At 45.2% G+C, this 19,715-nt stretch overlaps 1 protein-coding gene across 1 annotated transcript; it reads right to left on the bottom strand.

Annotated features, from left to right (window-relative positions):
* Positions 1 to 86: 86 nt before the first annotated feature.
* Positions 87 to 18,373, bottom strand: PXT1 (peroxisomal testis enriched protein 1). The gene is made up of 5 exons (XM_075553805.1): positions 18,368 to 18,373; positions 10,764 to 10,941; positions 10,502 to 10,506; positions 441 to 566; positions 87 to 95 (listed from the first exon to the last, which is right to left on the bottom strand). The coding sequence occupies exons 1-5, from the start codon at positions 18,371 to 18,373 to the stop codon at positions 87 to 89; spliced, it is 324 nt and encodes a 107-aa protein (XP_075409920.1).
* Between the last annotated feature and the right edge of the window lie 1,342 nt (positions 18,374 to 19,715).

Below are 19,715 nucleotides of genomic sequence, written 5' to 3'. Positions count from 1 at the left end.
GTTAAGGGATTCTGAATCTGCAGCTGGACAAGAAAGCATGCTATAAGCGTACTCTCAGGGGATCTTATACAACTGCAGGTTCTGATTCAGTAGATCTGCGGTGGAGAGGCAAATTCTCAGCAAGGGGTTAAACCACAATAAACCTGTTTGGAGGTCTGGTTAACAAAGTCGATTTCCTTTAGAAGGTGTGAGCTGGGGGCCAAACCTTTGCACATCAGATTGGATGCCGGATAGCAAGTGCTGTTGGTGGGAGGACCACGATTTGAGTGGCAAGAGTAAGAGCAAATACTGGCTTTAACTGACTTTCACCGTATTTGGAGCTTACATTTGGAAATTTAGACCTGGGTTCTGATCATTCCTGGCCAGCCCACCCCTGGGCAGCCATTGTGGTGTTGGCGCTTTCCTCTGGTGGGTGCTGCCTGAGAAAATAGAAGACTCACCTGTTGAGCCAGTTCATGGTCCATGCTGTCCCCAGTGTACCTCAGCTGCAAGGCCACCTTGTAGATGAGCTCCTCCTGGTCAGGGCTCTGGCCAAGACTGTTCCCTTTGGGTTGGAAAGGCAAATTCATTAGGAAGGAGTTCAAAAGAGATCATCTCTTACCACTAGTGACTTTAAACTGTCTTCGGCTACGATGGGGATAAAATTCCATCATTATAATCATCATCCAAAAGCCTTGCATAAGAATACATCAGCTCTGCCCAATAAAAATATAACTCATATCACATATGTAACTTTAAATTTTTTAGTAACTACATCTCAAAAAAAGGAAAATTGGGTAAAATTTTAATGATGTATTTTATTTAATCCATTATAGTCAACATATTATCCTTTGTGATCAATATTTAAAATTATTCATGATATCTTGTATTCTTTTATCATCCCCAAGTCTTTGAAATCCAGCAGGTATTTTATACTTCAAGCATATCTCCATTTAGATACTAATTTTGCTCTAGGAAATGTTGATTCTGACTTCATAAAGTTTAGAGTTGAAAAAGTAGATTCATATACCTAAGTTGTTCCAAACATACTTAGAAGTTGTCCAAGGTTGTAGCTTAGTGGGTACTGAGTTTCTCTTTGGAGTGATGAAAAGCTTGTGGAAACAGGCAGCGATGAAGGTAGTACAAAATGTGAATTATCACTTGTGCCACTAAATTCATCCAAAAGCTCTGCCATTGAGTCCAGGCTGACTCAGAACCACTGATTTATAAACTTCAAGTGGATTAAAATGGTGAAAATTTTATCATCTATATTTTACCATAATCATTTACCAAAAAAAATTTCCCAATACTAAGAGCCCTGGTGACAATAGTAGGGTACACATTAGGCTATTAACTTCAAGGTCTGCAGTTCAAACCCACCGGTGTCTGAGGGGAAAGTTGAGGCACTGCCCTCCCACGAAGGTCTATAGCCTTGGAGACCCCAGGAAGCAGTTTGCCCTGTCCCTCTAACAGGGCTGAGCCTCAGAATTGGCTTCATGGCAGTTGATTTGGTTTGGTTTTTGTTTTTTCCCAACAATTGAATTGACCATTAGTTTTGTTTTGTTTTTTAATCATTTTATTGGGAGCTCCTACAATTCTTATCACAATCCATACATACATTGTGTCAAAAACATATGTACATTTGTTGCCATCATCCTCAAAACATTTGCCTTCTACACTGTCTGCCGTCTCCCCCTGCCCTCTTCTCTGCTGTCCCTCCCCCAGGGACGAGGCTATGTGTAGATTCCTGTAATCAATTCCCTTGACCATTAGTTTTTAACCTCCAGCGACAATTGAATTAAGAATTCTGACCCTCCCTCACACGGGCCACACAGCAAGGGCTCTGTTCCATAAATGCTGTTGCTGTTGTGGTTGCTGCCAGGTGCCGTTGAGCCGGCTCTGTGCACAACAGAATGAAACACTGTCCAGTCCTGCACCATCCTCACCATTAGGTTCGCAATATCTGTGGCTGTTATATCAAAAAACGTGCCTTGTGGCTATTAAGTCAGCATGCAGGTTTTTAAATGGGCTTTTCCATTTAACATGTGTACCTATTTTCCTTGCTTTTAAGCTACACCGTGAGTGCTTTGTGGAGCGTCTGAGGAAGAAAGACATGGTTTCTGTCCTCAGGTACTTACAACCCACTGGTTATGATGAAGCCCTTCCCAAGCACTTTAGGAATACAGAGGATAAAGAAATAAAAGTGGCCTAAAGTAGATGTAAGAGCAGCTTCTTGGAGAAAACAAATTCATGTCAACAGACATTAAACGTCTTTGGTTTGAAGTGATCCAAAATCGATGGCGAAGAGGATGTAGGACGCCTGGTAAGGCTTGATCAAGGACAATGTAACCAAGAGGAATTACTGAAACCCTAATGAAGGCTGAACATGAGAGTGGGACAAGAGGAAAGTAAGGAAAGAACTAGGAGGCAAAGGGCATTTATAGAGGCCTAAATACAGGCATTTACATATGTAAATATATTTATATATGAGGATGGGGAAACAGAGCTATGTGCATATATTTATATCTTAATTATTAAGGTAGCAGATGGACATTGGGCCTCTACTCAAGTACTCCCTCAATGCAAGAATACTTTGTTCTATTAACCTGGCATTCCATGATGCTCACCTTCCCAACACAATCGCTGAAAACAAAGCAGATGCATAAGCAAATGTGAAGAAAGCTGATGGTGCCCAGCTATCAAAAGATATAGTGACTGGGGTCTTAAAAACTTGAAGGTAAACAAGCGGCCATCTAGCTCAGAAGCAACAAAGCCCACATGGAAGAAGCACACCAGTCTCTGTGATCGCCAGGTGTCGATAGGATCAGGTATCAGGCATCAAAGAACAAAAAAAAATCATGTCATAGTGAATGAGGGGGAGTGCGGAGTGGAGACCCAAAGCCCATCTGTAGGCAACTGGACATCCACTGACAGAAGGGTCTCAGGGAAGAGACGAGCCAGTCAGGGTGCAGTGTAACAACGATGAAATACACAACTTTACCCTAGTTCTTTACTGCTTCCTCCCACCACTATCATGACCCCAATTCTACCTTGCAAGTCTGGCTAGACAAGAGGATGTACACTGGTACAGATAAGAGCTGGAAACACGGGGAATCCAGGATAGATAAACTCTTCAGGACCAATAATGAGAGTAGCAATACCGGAGGGTAAGGGGAAGGTGGGATAGAAAGGGGGAACAAATCACAAGGATCTACATATAATCCCATCCCTGGGGGATGGACAACAGAAAAGTGGGTGAAGGGTGACATCGGTCAGTGTAAGACATGACAAAATAATAATAATTTATAAATTATCAAGGGTTCTTGAAGGAGCGGTGTTGGGGAAGGAGGGGGAAAAATGAGGAGCTGATACCAAGGGCTCAAGTAGAAAGAAAATGTTTTGAAAATGATGGCAACAAATGTACAAATGTGCTTGACACAATGGGTGTATGGATGGATTGTGAGAATACCTGTATGAGCGCCCAATAAAATGATTTTTAAAAGGAAAAAAAAAAGATCTTTGGTTTGTCAGGCATTTTACCCAAAGAATAAGCCTTGTCCTTAAAGAGTCTGCTGTTGAAGTAAAGCCACAGATTACAATGTAACAAGTTAGTAAGAGCATCCTTTGCACAGAGGAGGGACTTAGCCCCTCCCTTGCCGAGTCAAGAAAGGAATCTCCAAGAAAACAGTATCTTGCGGGATGAATAAGCCTGATCCAGGAGAGGGACAGCTGGGAGGGTGGAGGGATGAACACGGAGGAGAGAGTGGAAAAGAGGGCATCCAGGCCAGGGAGCAAGTGAGCAGAGGCACGCTCCAGGGATGGGCAGTGAGAGTGTATCCATACACTCTAAGGAGGGTTATTTGAAAGGCAAGTGGTGCTGAGAGACTTAGGCAATCATAAAATCATGAAGGCACAGTATTGGACTCTATTTGGGGGCACAGGGAAGTTACTGAAGGCTTTTATGCAGGAAAGAACAGGATTACTTTTTGCTTTCCAGCTATCTCCCTGCGCATCACCGGAGAGGCTGGTAAGACTTAAAGGCAGAGAATGCTTTCAGAGGCTACTACAAAAATCTGAATAACTAACATCCCGAATGCCAGGCACATTATCTGCTACACCCTTTCAATGACACCCGGGAGGGGATGACCCAAGTTACAGGTGGAAAAGTTAAAGTTCTCAGACTTGGTTCAGCCCTGGAATCCCCAGGAAAGCTCTTCAAATTCCCAACCAATGAAAAGTAAATCGTCTTGTTTGTTTGTTTGTTTTTCAAAGCTCCCCAAGTAGATTAGAGTGGGTAAATAGCTTGTCATGGGATTGTGAATTAATAATAGCCACAGGACTGCTTGGGGCCCTGGACAAGTGAAAGCCATTTGCCAGTCAAATGATGAAAGGAAACTAAGCATTCAGAAGAGAGTGAGGGGAGAGCAGCCGATTGAGAGGAATGGATCAGACACCCAGAAAGAAACCAAGACCCCAAAAATAAAAAAGAAATATTGCCTTGCCCCCACTCCCACCCCCAGAACTACTTCAGCACATGAACCCTCCAAATTTAGCTCTGTTCATAAGCAACTTCATCAGAAACCACCTCTTTCTGGAGATGACAGGAATACGTCTTGACTCTTCCCTGCAACCAGACAAATGATCGTCAATATCAGTATCGCATCCACCTTGCTCACTAAAACCCAGACACTGGCAGAGAGGGCTCTGCCATGACCTGGAAGCTTCATGGGGATCGGTCGCATCATTTGGTACCTTGTGTACTCCCAGCACACTACATGCAGCACAGATTCCTGGCAAAACAAACAAACACCCAGGCCCTTTTCCTCTAGTAGAAAGGTGAAGTTTTCTGTACAGATGTTGGTGTCCCCAGTTTAAAGGCCTAGAGCCAGAAAGGCAGGATCCCTGGTGGTGTAGTGGGTTACTCCTTGGGCTTCCAGCCTCAAAGTCAGTTGTTCAAACCCTCCAGCGATCCAGCAAGAGAAAGGTGCTGTGTCTACTCCTGTAAGACTCACAGCCTCAAGAACCCCAAGGAGTAGTTAGACTTTGCCCTAACGGGTTGCTGTGAGTTGGAATCAACTCCATGACAGTGTCAGTGGCCAGAAGGTCAGCTCTCTAGTTCATGTCCCTGCAGCACTCCCCTAACTACACGCCCTCCTCTGTCTCATTGAGTCCCTACTCTGAATGGAGCTCTGGAGATAGGCAGTTGGGTCCAGGGGTGGGCATGAATTTAGGGGCGTCACTGTTCACCCCAGTACACTGCTCTTCCAACTCGACAGGCATTCACTGCAAGGATTTTCTAAATTGGAATGCTTGTGATATGCAGGTTTGTGGGTTGAGGGGAAGGAGCCAGAGAGGAGTGATATAAAATGGAAGCTACAGTAGGGGCAAAATTAAGGCAAAATCCCAGAGGACCTAAGAGGAACGAAACCTGAGAAAAGATGTGCTTTGAACAAGAGAGGGGTCCCCTCTTCCTTTGAGGCAGCTGGTTAATGGGTGATCTTACGGGGACATCTGGAGCACCGGGAGGAGACTCAGGTTCCTTCCCCTCATGGTTTCAGTTTTGAGCATCAAGTAGACTCGGTTATCTGCTGAGAAACCAGGGGGTTGTTGAAGTGGTTGAGATTAGTCACTAGCTGAAATAGCCAAAGGAAATCAGAAAACTGACCAGAATTACACGACAAGAGCCCAACACACGATTCTCTCATCACCTTAAATGCCTGCAGCACTTTTAGGCCTCGTGGGATCTAATCTACCTTTAGTTGTAACCCTTTCATCATCTCAAACATAATATACGATGCATATTAAATGGGTGGAGATATGCTAGCACTGCCAATGACAGTAACAGGAGGTTCCAGCACGGTCCTCTTTAAAAATGCGGAATTGAGGAGTGTCCTCTGAGAAGTGAAAAGTAAGACTGAAGTCTCACAGTGGAGAGGGCAGTTACTGGAAGAGGATAGGAAAGGTGTGGGGCAGCTGGGTATGTGGGGGGCGGGTTCCAGGTCACCCTTATATAACCTGCTTCCTCCACCTGCAACCTCTAGCTCCATTAACTCCTTCAGTTCTCGATCCAGGGTAACATTGTGTGGGCAGCCTTCTCAGACCTCCTCACGAGATCCAACCTTCATTCGAGATGTATCTGCACCTCTTCTTAGCACTCACCACGTCACATGACACTCTTCGTGTGGGACTACCTCTTATCTGCCTCCATTACCAGACTGCATGCCCCACAAAGAAGGGGCTGCTTTGGTCCATCGTTGGCATCCTTGCGCCTAACACACATTGGTGCCCGGTAGGTTCCAACTCCCTGGGACCCTTTAAAGCCAGACAGAGTGGAACTGCTCCAAACCATTTCCAAGGCCGCAAGCTGTGTGTGTGTGTGGCACAAACAGACGCAACAAAACATTCTCCAATCCAACAACCACTTCAACATGTATAATCCGGTGCCATTGATGATCCTCTTCATGTTGTTCAACCATTATTGATATTCTTTTCCAAATTATTCCACCTCCATTAATATAAGCTCAGTGCCCCCTAATCAAAAACTCTTCCTCCTTCACCCATGGTAACCATGATTTAAGTTTGGTTTCTTCCCTTTTTTTAGTAGTTTTTTAGTAGTGTTCTTGATATAATATTCACATATCATACACTTCCCTAGATAAACCACCTTTTAAAGAGTTGTATATACACCATCACAATCAGTTCTAAGCTCCCTCCTGCCTCCCTGGGCTGCAATCGTTACAGATCAAGGTCATGAGTCTATGTGAACTAATAGTGACCCTGGAGGACAGGGCAGAACTAGCCCCATGGTTTTCTGAAGCTGAAATTCTTCCTCCCTTGGAGGAAGAATCCAGTGGTTAGCATCATGATATATGGAAAACAGATTGAAGTTGTCAAGGATTTCATCTTGCTTGGATCCACAATCAATGCTCTTTTTTTTTTTTTATCCTCCTGCCCGAGCAGCCCAGCTCTCCCAATCAATGCTCTTAAAAGGAGCAGTCAACCAAGAAAATTGCACATAACACTGGGTAAAACTGCTGTCCGAGACTATTTTAAAGTGTTGGAAAGCAAAAATACTAATTATTTTGAGGACTAAGTAAGGTGTGCGTGGCCCAAGCCTTAGTATTTTCTTTTTTTTTTTATTGAATTAATGAGTTTTATTTTTTTTAGTTTAATGCATTTATTAATTTTTAAAGCCTTAGTATTTTCAATTGCTTCATACACATGTGAACGTGGGACTAAAGAAAAATCGGTGCATTTGAACTATGATGCCGGCAAAGAATATTGGAAGTCCCAGGGAAGGGACCGCTGAAAGAACCATCAGATCTGTCCTGGAAGCAGGACGGCCAGAATGCTCCTTAGAGGCAAGGACGGCAAGTTTGTGTCTAACATACTTTGGATCTGTTATCAGGAGACACTAGTCTCTGGAAAAGGGCATCATGCTCGGTACAATAGAGCAGTAAGAATGAGGAAGACCATCAGCGAGCTGGAATGACACGGTGGCTTCAAGAATGGACGCCAAGGTAACAATAGCTGCGAGGCTGCGCAGGGCAGGGTGGTGGTTCGCTCTGTTGTACAAAGGATTCGCGGTGAGTCAGAACCGCCTCTACGGCACTAACAGCAATACATCTCACCGGAAGCTGACGGCCACCTCGTTTTCCCTAGGAACAGTGGTTCCCAACCTTCCTAAAGCCGAGACCCTTTCATACAGTTCCTCATGTTGGAATTACTTTCGTTGCTACTTCATAACTGTCATTTTGCCACTGTTATGAATCATCATGTAAATAGCTGATATGCAGGATGTATTAGGAGACCCTTGTGAAAGGGTCGTTCGAGCCCCGCCAAAGGGGTCTCAACCCACAGGATGAGAACCACTGTCTTGGAAGAATTCGTGCTTCCCAAATGCCTGCTTTTTGATGAGCAGCCCAGCACTCAAGCCCCGCAGTGGCTATTGGTTTTGAATTGCTGACCTTGTGGTCGGCCAGGGCTCCTCAGCAGTGGGCGAGCGCTCTCAAAGAGAGAAAGCTGACCAACCAGACTTTCTATTGCCTGCTGGTTACAGACGCATATCACATTTATACTGGATAGGCGCATCCCGTATCTATTCCACCTTTACCATCAATAATGAATCATACATGCTTAGTCCTTGTCACACCACCCCTACAGAGTGATAGTGGGCAAGGAAATCTTTTGCTTTCTTCATTTTCCTCTCTACGCATTCACTGTCAAGTCCGTTCTGACTCATAGCAACTCCTGGCAAAGTAGAACTGCCCTTTGGGTTTCCTGGAAAGTAGAAAGCCTCATCTTTCAGATGGATTTGAACTGCTGATCTCGCAGCTTAGAAGCCCAAGGTGAGCAACCCACTGCGCCTCCAGGACTCCCAGGATTGCCTCAAAAAAAATTTTTAAAGTCCTCACCACCTGGGGTCAGTTCCCACTCAGAGACCTAGCTTCCCATAAGTGAAGCCTAAGAGCGGTTTCCTGGACTCCCCACAACCCCCTCCCCCACTTAACCAACCACCCAATCCATTGACTTTTAGCTGATTCCCACTCAAACAAAGCCACTCGGAGCAGAACTGCCCTCACAGGCCACTTAACAACTGCGCCACCACGCCTTTTTTTAAAGAAAAAGAGAGCTTTAAATTGCTCATACAAAAAGTATGTATTTTTTCCCTCTAAAGGTCAGGTTTATGTGGGTGGATTTTCCCCAACGTTGGCTTCAATGAGGCATTTGCCAGTCCACGCATGGCTGGTGACTTTTCACTGGCCGTCGGTGTTCACAGTCCGGGAAACGAGCCCCCGCGCAAAGAAGGGGCTCCCCTAATTGGGGATTCCAGAGCTTCGCCAGGTGGGGTCCTTCCTGGCGCCAGTGTTTGTTTGTTTGTTTGTTTGTAGTGGAGAGCCTCCGGACGACCTCTGCATGACCTCCACGCCTCCGGGGAGCCCGCCCATGCGTCCCCGCCCCCGCCCGCCCTTAAGACACCGCCCCAGACCGCCTCTAAGTCCCCGCCCCCGCCCGCCTCTAAGTCCCCGCCCCTCCCCTAGGTCCCCGCCCCCCCGCCCCTAAGTCCCCGCCCCCGCCCGCCTCTAAGTCCCCGCCCCCGCCCGCCTCTAAGTCCCCGACCCCGCCCGCCTCTAAGTCCCCGACCCTCCCCTAGGTCCCCGCCCCCCGCCCCTAAGTCCCCGCCCCCGCCCGCCTCTAAGTCCCCGCCTCCGCCCGCCTCTAAGTCCCCGACCCCGCCCCCGCCCGCCTCTAAGTCCTCGCCCCTCCCCTAAGTCCCCGCCCCCGCCCGCCCCTAAGTCCGCTTTCGGCGTCAGATGTCACGTGGCCTGGCTGTGACCAATGGGAAGCACACACAGTGCGTGGCGGCGGGAAGCGGAGCCAGGAGCCGCGCGCACTGCTCTCGTTCCCTCTCCAATAACAACTTCGAGATCTTCCCACCCCGACCCCGTCAGGGTGCACACCCCTCCTGAACTCCGCACTCTCTTCCCGTACAAGGCAACCCAGGCCTCTGAGCCAGGCACGGTGCAAAGGAAATGAGCTCGTGGCGGCTACCCTGTAGGCATCCCCATCCACCAAGTGTTAGCGGTCTTGGAGCGTCCTGGACATGAAAACAACCTTGTAGGCTGGGCCCTTCCCCAACACAACGTGGGAGCCATCCCACCCCGCCCCTGCTAATGAACTGAAACGATAGGAAAGGCATTCTAGATCAATGCTGCAACCCACGGGGCACCTGCACGGTACCAACCAGCGGCATAAAGAGCATGGCTGAAACACTGGAGAGGTTGGCAATAAAATACCAACAGCGGCAAACGGAAAAGGGCATCGCGCTTGGGAAAGGGCGGGGGCACATGGTGCTCGGTAAAGCGGCGGGGCATTGGGAAAGAGGAAGGCCCTCAGCAAGATGGGCTGACGCCGTGCCCGCCAACGGTGGACCCAACAGAACAATTCCGTGGATGACACTGGACAGAGCGGTTATTCAGACGGCCGCGGTGGAGTCGGAACAAGCAGCAGAAAACAGTGGTGATGGTCGCACGACTTTGTGAATATACTAGCAGCCACTTTAGAAGGGCGAACCTTATGGTACGTGATGTCGATCTACATTTTTTGAATCTAAAAAATAATAATAAAAGGTGTCGTGACTGGCAGGATTTCAGAGTTAACGAAATCCTGGTACCTGCACGGACAAAAACTCAAAATTTTAGCCCATTGTGTTCTTTCTAGGAATTGGACATCACATTTGGTGATGAGACAAGAGACTCATTGGATAATTAATTTGCGGTTACTTTTCATAATCCTCAACCATAAACCTCATCAATTTAATGCCGTTCCAACCATACCGCTTTCGTTTTCTAGCATTCTGGGGCCTTTAGAAGGCACTTATTTTGGCAAAACCAAAGTTTCAAGTTCTTCCTTCATGTTCATCCGTCTGTTGGCAAAATCAAGAGGCGCCCCATCTGAACGTCCCCCTCTTAACAGCGCGGCCGTTGGTAGGTCCAAGTTAAAGACGACGTTTTATTCAACGATGGTCTTGATCTACTTTAGTCAAGTTGAGAAAACCTTAATTACTTGTCAAAGCAATGGTGGAGGAGTTAGTAAAGATTAACGTATTGCCACAGCATAGTCAGTTTTAGATTTGTACCACCTAGTAACTTTAACGGATTGATTACTAGCTTCTTAAAGTTCATTTAAAAATAATCCATTTAATGTCTAATTTTACATCCCACCCCAAGAAAAATGCATGCTAAAGGGTATTTATCTTAGATTAATAAAAAACAATCCCTTACCTGGGTTCCTTGACATGGCTGAAACCCGACAGGAGCTGACAAGTTGGGACAAGTATGCCTTCTGAAGACTGTATTTAACCTGCAGGGGTTTGCAACAATTTGTTACATTGAGAGCACTCAACACTTCTTTAGGTGCATAAACAATGCGGTCACGTGCTTTCTTCTTCACGTTTTTTTTCTGTGGAAGAATATATTTTCAGGTGATTAAAGAGATATACTTATCAGAATACATTTGGCATGTTAGGTAAATATATTTACCTGCTGTTACTGCTATCCAGTTGATTCTAACTAGGCTATCCTATAGGAGAGAGTAGAACTGCTAGAAAGCCCTACCAAGGGGAAGAAGTAGAGATGGACTATATTTCAAGTCTTTCCCCATGTGTGTCTGAGTTGACTCCCCATAATGATTCTTGTATTCTCTCTTCCATATGCACAAAGTCTGTCTCTGCGGACACTGATGGAGGTGATTCTGCCTCCCCTTTCTTCCCCCTTCTAGTATTAGAGTACCAGGAGCCCTGGTGGCATAGTGGTTATGTGTTGGGCTGTTAACCTCAAAGTCAGCAGTTTGAAACCACTAGCCGCTTGGCAAAAGAAGATGAGATTTTCTAATCCTATGAAAAGCGACAGCCTGAAAAACACACAAGGGCAATTCTACTCTGTCCTGTAGCATCAGCTCTGAGTCAGGGTTAACTTCACGGCAGTAAATTGGGTTTGAATTTGAAGAAAGGCTTTTGTTATCCATCTGAGCACTTAATTCTCTTAATGCAAACACTTCAGCTTACTATTCTTCCTAAATTGGAGCAGTTACTGGAAAGAGATGCAATGGGTAAGAGGGGTCAGGTCACAGAAAGCCACCCAAGAATTCAGAGAGACCTTTCGGAGCCTGCTGGGTGATGCTATCCAAGAGAAATGCAATGTGAGCCACCGGCTATTTTTAAACTTCCCAATCATTACATCTAAAACTATTTCAGAGTGACAGTCATTGGAGTTAAATATTTTACTGAACCCAGTGTCTTCCAAAAGAAATCTAAATATTAATAACGAGGTATAAATTACCAAGGGCATATGAGGGAGGGGGGAAAGGGGAGGGAGGGGGGGAAAAAAAAAAGAGGACCTGATGCAAGGGGCTTAAGTGGAGAGCAAATGCCTTGAGAATGATTGGGGCAGCGAATGTATGGATGTGCTTTATGCAATTGATGTATGTATATGTATGGATTGTGGTAAGAGTTGTTTGAGTCCCTAATAAAATGTAAAAGAAGAAAAGAGAAAATGATTAGGGCAAAGACTGTACAGATGTGCTTTATACAATTGATGTATGTATATGTATGAACTGTGAAAAGAATTGTATCAGCCCCAATAAATTGTTAAAAAAAAAAAGAAATCTAAATATTATTTCAATACATACTCGATATTCACATTTTTTCAATTTGATATATAGATTTAATGTGATTAGAAGTATCAAGTGATCTAGATAAAAATCAGTAATAAAATTGAAACAATATATATTGTAGATTCCAATACTTAGTTCAGTTATCTTTCTGTATGTAATCATATTAGCAATCACATTGTCGATTCGGCTTGTACTTAATGGATATACAAGGGCACTTCAAAAAGTTCATGAAAAGTTCACTTAAAAGATAATGTGATTGAGACAACTGATGTGTGGATTGTTATAAGTAAAAAAACAAACCAGGCAAACACACCCTGCGGGCCATAGTTTGAAGACGCCTGGAAGTCTAGCCTATTATTTCCCCTTTCTGCCCTCTCTCCCACCCCTGGTAAATAGCAAAATGTTTATTTTGGAAAGAGAACTTTCATCTTGATTTTTTTTTCTTTTAAATAACTGGTTTATTTTTCTTTCTTTAAAAAAATCATTTTCTTGGGGACCCAAACAGCTTTTATCACAATCCATACATCTATCCATTGTGTCAAGCACATTTATACATATGTTGCCATCATCATCATTCTCAAAACATTTGCTTTCTACTTGAGCCTTGGTATCGGCTCCTCATATTTCCCCTCCCTCCACTACCCTCCCTCCTCATGAACCCTTGATAATTTATAAATTATAATTATTTTTCATGTCTTATACTGACCAATGTCTCCCTTCGCCCACTTTTCTGTTGTTTGTCCTCCCGGAAGGGGGTTATATGTAGGTCATTGTGATCAGTTCCCCCTTACTCCCCCACCTGGTATTGCTTACCCTCCTGGTATTGCTACTCTCATTATTGGTTGTGAAGAGTTTATCTGTCCTGGATTCCCTGTGTTTCCAGCTCTTATCTGTACCAGTGTACATGCTCTGGTCTAGCCAGATTTGTAAGGTAGAATTGGAGTCATAATAGTGGGGGGAGAGGGGAGAAGCATTAAAGAACTAGAGGAAAGTTGTATGTTTCACCGTTGCTATACTGCACCCTGACTGGCTCGTCTCCTCCCTGCGACCCTTCTGTAAGGGATGTCCAATTGTCTACAGATGGGATTTGAGTCTTCACTCTACACACTCCCTCATTCACATTGATATGATTTTTTGTTCTGGGTCTTTGATGCCTGATCCCATCATGATCACACAGGCTGGTGTGCTTCTTCCATGTGACTTTGTTGATTCTCAATTAGATGGCTGCTTGTTTATCTCACATTTTTAATACCCCTTTAATACCCTATATCTTTTGATAGCCGGGCACCATCAGCTTGCTTCACTATATTCACTAATGCACCCACTTTGTCTTCAGCAATCGTGTCAGGAAGCTGAGTATCATGGAATGCCAGTTTAGTAGCACAGAGTGTTCTTGTGTTGAGGGAGTACTTAAGGAGAGGCCCAATGTCTGTCTGCTACTTTAATACTTAACATATAAATATATGCACATAGATCTATTTCCCTATTGTTTTATATAAATATATTTACATATGCACATGCCTGTATTTAGACCTCTATAAATGCCCTTTGGCTCCTAGTTACTTCCTCTATTTCCTCTTACTTTCTTCTTGTCCCACTATCATGCTCAGCCTTCATTCCGGTTTCAGAAATTCCTCTCAGTGACATTGCCCTTGATCAAGCCCTACTAGGCCTCCTACACCCTCCTCACCATTGATTTTAGATCACTTGTTGTTCCTTTGTCCCAGGGTTTATCAACACCCACTTCATGTCCCCCGCCCCCCCCCCTCCAGCCTCTCCCTCTCCCATATGCCCTAGAACCACCAGTCCGTTGAATTCTCCTTCAGATTGTTTATCCCGCCTATCTTACCAAGATAGACATTCAGAGATACTAATAAACACAAAAACAAGACAGCAAAATAACAATAGACAAACAACAACACCAAAATCAAAGACCGAAAAAGCCTATAAATCGTACAAGGTCTGTTTGTTGACCTCTAGGAGTGTTTTCGGGTTGAGTCTGATGGGGTGCCACACTCTGGCCCCAAAGTCTATTTTTGGCATTCCCAGAGGACTTCATTGTTCTGCTCCCCTTGCTGCTCTGTTGCACACCCTTAGCATTTCACTCGTTGTGGTGGGGTCAGTTAGGACACAATTCCTGCAGTGTCTGCATTGTTGTCCCACGTAATGCTATGGGTCAGTGAGGGACTTCATGTCTTGTGGGGCCAACCCTATAGTTCTCTCTGTACATTGGCTGCTCTGAGTAAGAATATCGTCCTAGGGGCTTGGTAAGCCAGGATATGTTCCATTCTCTCTCCTTTCCTGTTCATTTGTGTAATTTAAATTTTATTAATGAGGTATTTTGCGTTCTCATTCATGTAAGTCTGAAAGTTATGGTATGAATTTCACCCTTAAAGCACATCTCAATTCGAAAGAGACACATTTCACGTGTTCAGTTGCCACTAGGCTCTCCGTGGTGGCCCGGATAATGGCCTCCCAAAGATTCCTCTTCCTAAACCCCAGGACCTGTGGCTCTGTTACCTCCCATGGCCACATGGAATTCAGACGTGATTAAATTAAGGTTCTTGAGCTGAGGAGACGATGCTGGATTACGTGGGTGGGACCACTTTAATCACCTGGGCCTTCATAAGGCAAAAGTCAGAGGGTCGGAGGAGGAGACAGAGCTATGGAAGCAGAGGTTGGAGCGATAAAGAGAAAAGGGCAAGACATGAAGGCAGCCTTCTACAGGTGGAAAAGAGCAAGAACACACTTCTTTACCACCCACAGAAGCAATGCTCCCCTGCCACTGAAAACTTCTGACTTCTGGATTTGTACAATATCACTTCTGTTGTCCTGAGCCACAAGTTTATGGTAACTTGTTACAGCGGCGAGTGAAAACTAATACATTCTCTTGTTGTAGCCTACTCTCTGTTCCCAGAAAGAAAACAACCCAGACCGCCGACAAGTTCAAAAGAAAAAGTTTTATTTCCTGCGCAGGGACCATCAGCCCTCTTTGAGAGGAGACTGAGCGGTGGCCTGTCTAATTTTCCAAAGGTTTTTATACTTTTGCAATGTGCAGGTTCGCAAGCAGAGTACAGAAGCAGGATCTTGCGGTTAGCCATTCTTAGCTGAACAATAACTGCTCTTAGTTCTTCCAAGCCTTCTGAACATGCATGTCCTTCGGTACAGTGCATTACGCTTGTCAGCACAGCCTGCCTCCCTGCTGGCAGCTAGTCCATTGATAGTTCATAGCGAGTTCATTGACAGTTCATGATGGCTTCTGTCAGCTCAACATGGCTTTTCTTGTCAAGGTTGTTTAAGCTTCTCCCAGAGCTGCTACATTCCCTCCTGTCCTTAGCCAAGTTCGAATCATTGAATCTGCAGTAGCCAGCCCAGTGTATGGTGGGCTCAGCGCTAAGCATTTTATGGCTTGTACTTTCTGTGTGAGGACTGCCACCAGCTTATTGGTTATTATTGGTCCAAATGTGAGGCTTAGCAGGCGGAGGATTAGGGGTCCGGCTAGGGCCGTTACTAGGCTAGTTAGCCAGGGTGACCAATTAAATAGCTTTTCAAACCAATTGGTTCCTTCATTTCTTTTCTTGTCTCTTTCCTCTAATCTTTTCCTAACCAGGGCTAAACTATCTTTAATGATTCCTGAATGGTTTGCATAAAACAAGTTTCTCCCAATGCCATGCACAACACTCCTTGTTTCAAAAAGAGCAAGTCAAGCCCTCGGCAGTTTTGCAACACAACTTCTACAAGGGAGTCGAAGGATCTTTCAAAATGGGAAACCGGTTTTTTTAACCCCTGTAAATCTAACGCAATTTGCTGACTCAGAGTCTGATAGTTTAAGTTTCCTCGTATTAAAGCAGCTGACCCAGCAATCCCAATCCCTGCTAACAATGAGACCAAGATTGGGGTTCTTTTAACTCGTCCAGAAATTCCAAAGTGACCCCTACCTCCTTCACCAGAATACAGGTACACTTGAGGAATAACATACACTCGTACACAAATACCTGAATCCGCTGCTAATACTGGGGGAAAGAGACAGGGTGTTCGTCCTGTGGAACAAGCAACCCACGTACCCATCAGAGCGGATAACAAATAAGGATCAACATTTGGTTCAATAGGAACAGCTTGAAGGCAAAAATCTCGATAGCATGATATATGAAAGGGATAATTAGATGAATAAAAACCCAGTCCTTGCCCTTGCAAATCTTTTAAAGTGAGCCTAGAATTGCGTCCACTCTAACCTCACCTACAGACTGCGGCTTCATGTAATCCTTCCTACTAACATTTTTAATGTGATTACACTCTGTACCAATAGTGCTATTTGTACCTGTGCCTACATAGTAAGGGGAAGCAGGGTTCAGATAAAGTCAACAATCAGCTGCGAGGTTAGGATTTGAGTTCATAAATTGGAATACGGCATCCAGAGTATCAAACACAGAACCCTGAGGTGGCTCCTGAATGGGAAGGGCCCTTTGAGTTGGGTTGGCAGTCAACGGGAAAGTTACTGAAGAGTCTGGAGGGTGCGGCAGAGGAATCTCAGTGATACCCAACTGTGGCTCTTCAGGATTTATCACCAGGATTGGGCCTTGTTACGGATGGCAGGTTGCCATATTTTACTTTTCTGAATAGTAAAAGCTGTCCCAGGATCTCTATCTTTTACATAAAGTTGAATTCTCCACGTTTTCCCAGTGAACTACTTTTGTTCTTAATAGCGCTTGAATCCATTGGGTTATATTTGGAAACTGTACAAGTAGCGGGATCAAACCCCTCAGACTTTAGTTCCATTCTTTTGGAAGTAACATCAGGGTCTTCTCTAACAAGCTTCCACCCTTTTGGTGATACAGTTTCACAACCCCAAGCTGCACAATGGTCATGTCCCTCCCCTTGGCAGTTAGGGGGTCCATCAGCCGGGCATATATAGAAATGATCATTTCTGTTTTTTTTTAATTTAGATTCAAGAGCATGCCCTTGGGGTGTAGGAATTATTATAGCTCTGCCTGCCAATGATCTTTACATGCAACTCAGGTTCAAACAAAGCACACAAGTCAAAGCAGAAAACAGGGGGTCACATCCAGTGTAGGAGTTTACATTTTTCCCGCTGGAGGTTCGAATAGCAGTCCACAGATGTGTTTGTGGTTGATGGGGAAAACGGCGGGTGTTGTCAGCGATATGCAGACAGACAAAAACAATTATGTTCTGTAAAGCCTTAATTTTGAGGGGTTTTCTGTCTTTCTCAGTGTCCATCTTTGCAGGTTATGCTCAGGGAGGGCTTTCTTTACTTGTGACTAATGAATCCACGCCCCCTTCCCCGCTGCTTTAACAGCAGTTGGTGTTGTAAGTATCACCTGGTTATGGGCCAGTCCACCTTGTAAGGTTGTAAGGTGTCGGGTTGGTGCTTCTTTACCCACGTTCAGTCTCCAGGTTGCAAGTTGTGGGCTGATTCTTCACCTTTCCCTCAGTTGGGCCCAAAATGAAGGTGTCGGAGCAGATGATTTGACTCTCTCACCTGCTGCACAGTCTGCAGGCACTCGATGAGGGTGCGATTAGTGACTTCCATTATTTCTACTTCCTTCACTCTTGGGAGGATTGGGGAGGTTCACGAAACATAGATTCAAATGGGGTCATGCTTTTCACATGGGGAGTGCAGCGGACTCGAAGTAGGGCAAAAGGTAAAAGATCAACCCAGTTTTTGCCAATTTCTAAATGCAACTTAACCAAAAATTCCTTTAGGCTTCTGTTCATTCTCTCTACTTGCCCTGAACTTTGGGGCCTATAAGCCCAGTAGAGCTTCCAGTTAATATTTAGAAGCCTTGCTAATACGTTAGTAATTTGAGCAATGAATGCTGGGCCACTGTCAGACCCCAAGGTGGTGGGAAGTCAAATCTAGGGACAATTTTCATTACTAATAATTTACACACATTGGCAGCGGGTTCCTTCTTCGTTGGGAAGGCTTCCACCCATCCAGAATAGGTGTCCACGAACACCAGCAAATACCTGTAGCCATACTTTCTAAGTTTGATATCCATAAAGCTAACCTCCAGAATTCTCCAGGACTACTACCTCGAGCTCATGGTTGGGGTTGCTCCTTTTCTTTCTGGGGTTGTTTACCCGAGCACAGTGCAAGCAACGGTGGGTGACATCTGCCACCCAGTGTCCAAGCCTGGGTATGTAAAAGCACCCGAGGAGCAACGGAGACAAGTTAGAGAGGATCCCGAGTGCATACCTTCATGTAGTCCTTGAATCAGATCTCTCCCAGAGCTTCTGGCATGAATCTTCTTCCATCAGGATGGAGCAGCCACCCTGGATGCTCCCAGTCTTTTTGGCAGGCCAGCTCTTGGCTTATCTTTAGATCATTTTCTGAGTATGCAGGTTGTGGCTGTAACACGGGGACGGCATGGTCACAGCCACTACCTAAGGGGGATTGGTCCTTGCCACTTCTTTCACTGCCTGGTCTACCAGTGAATTCCCAGTTATCTCAGGGCTACTTCCTTTTTTGGTGAGTCCGACAATGAATTATAGCTACTCTCTTTGGGAGCCATAAAGCTTTCAGCAACTTTACAATTTCCTCTTTGTTTTTCATCTCTTTACCTTGTGACATCAGCAACCCTCTTTCTTGGTACGAGGCCCCATGAGAATGTGCAGTAGCAAACGAATATTTGCTGTCTGTAAAAATATTTACAGCCTTATCCTTGGCTAACTCCAAGGCTTTGGTAAGGTTATTAATTCTGCCCTTTGTGCCGAAGCATGACTGTCCAGGGGCTGAGCCCACAGAATGGTTTCCCGTGTCACCGCTGCAGCTCTGGACACATGTGAGTTCTCAAATACATAGCTACTGTCATTCGTATATAATTCCAAGTCCACTGATGTAAGAGGTACATCTTTTAGGTCAGGCCTGTAACTGGAAAGAGAGTCTAACATGTCAACACAATCATGCACTGGAGCTTGATCATCAATGTCTGGCAATAGGGTGGCTGGGTTCAAGACAGAGGGTTTTAAAAACTGTATCTGCGGCAGATTGAGCAGCAGCACCTGACATTGTAGAATCCTGGCGTTCGAGATCCACCGGTCTGGAGGACTTGTTAGGAGAGTCTCAACCATAGGTCCCCACCACAGCAATATCTGTCCCAGTGTAAGCTTGCTGGCTTCTATAAGTAGGATGGCGGTGGCAGCCTCAGCTCGCATGCAGCTCGGCCATCCTGCAGCTCCAGAGTCCACAGGTCTCTTCCATGGCCGCAAGTTCTGATTTAGCACTCCTTTTGCTGTGCCTCCGGCCTCATGTATAAACAATTGGAAAGGCTTTTCTATGTCTGGAAGGGCAAGAGAAGGTGCCCATATGAGCGACTTTTTTAAGGATTCAAAGGCTTTCTATTCTACTTCAGTCCATTTTTTAAAATTTTTCCTTTCCCCCAGTACTTGCATATAGGGGTTTGGCTATTTCTGCAAATCCCCAAATCCACAATGGACAGTCCCCCACAGCTCCTAGAAACTCTTGCACCTGCCTCTTAGTCTCAGGGACTGGGATTTTGAGGATCGCCTCAGTGGGGCTGGGGGACAAGGTCCGTTTTCCCTCC

Source organism: Tenrec ecaudatus, chromosome 7 (genome assembly GCF_050624435.1).
Source record: "Tenrec ecaudatus isolate mTenEca1 chromosome 7, mTenEca1.hap1, whole genome shotgun sequence".
Classification (NCBI taxonomy): Eukaryota; Metazoa; Chordata; class Mammalia; order Afrosoricida; family Tenrecidae; genus Tenrec; species Tenrec ecaudatus.
The sequence above is the reverse complement of the archived record's forward strand: the minus strand, read 5'-3'. Positions and strand labels throughout refer to the sequence as shown.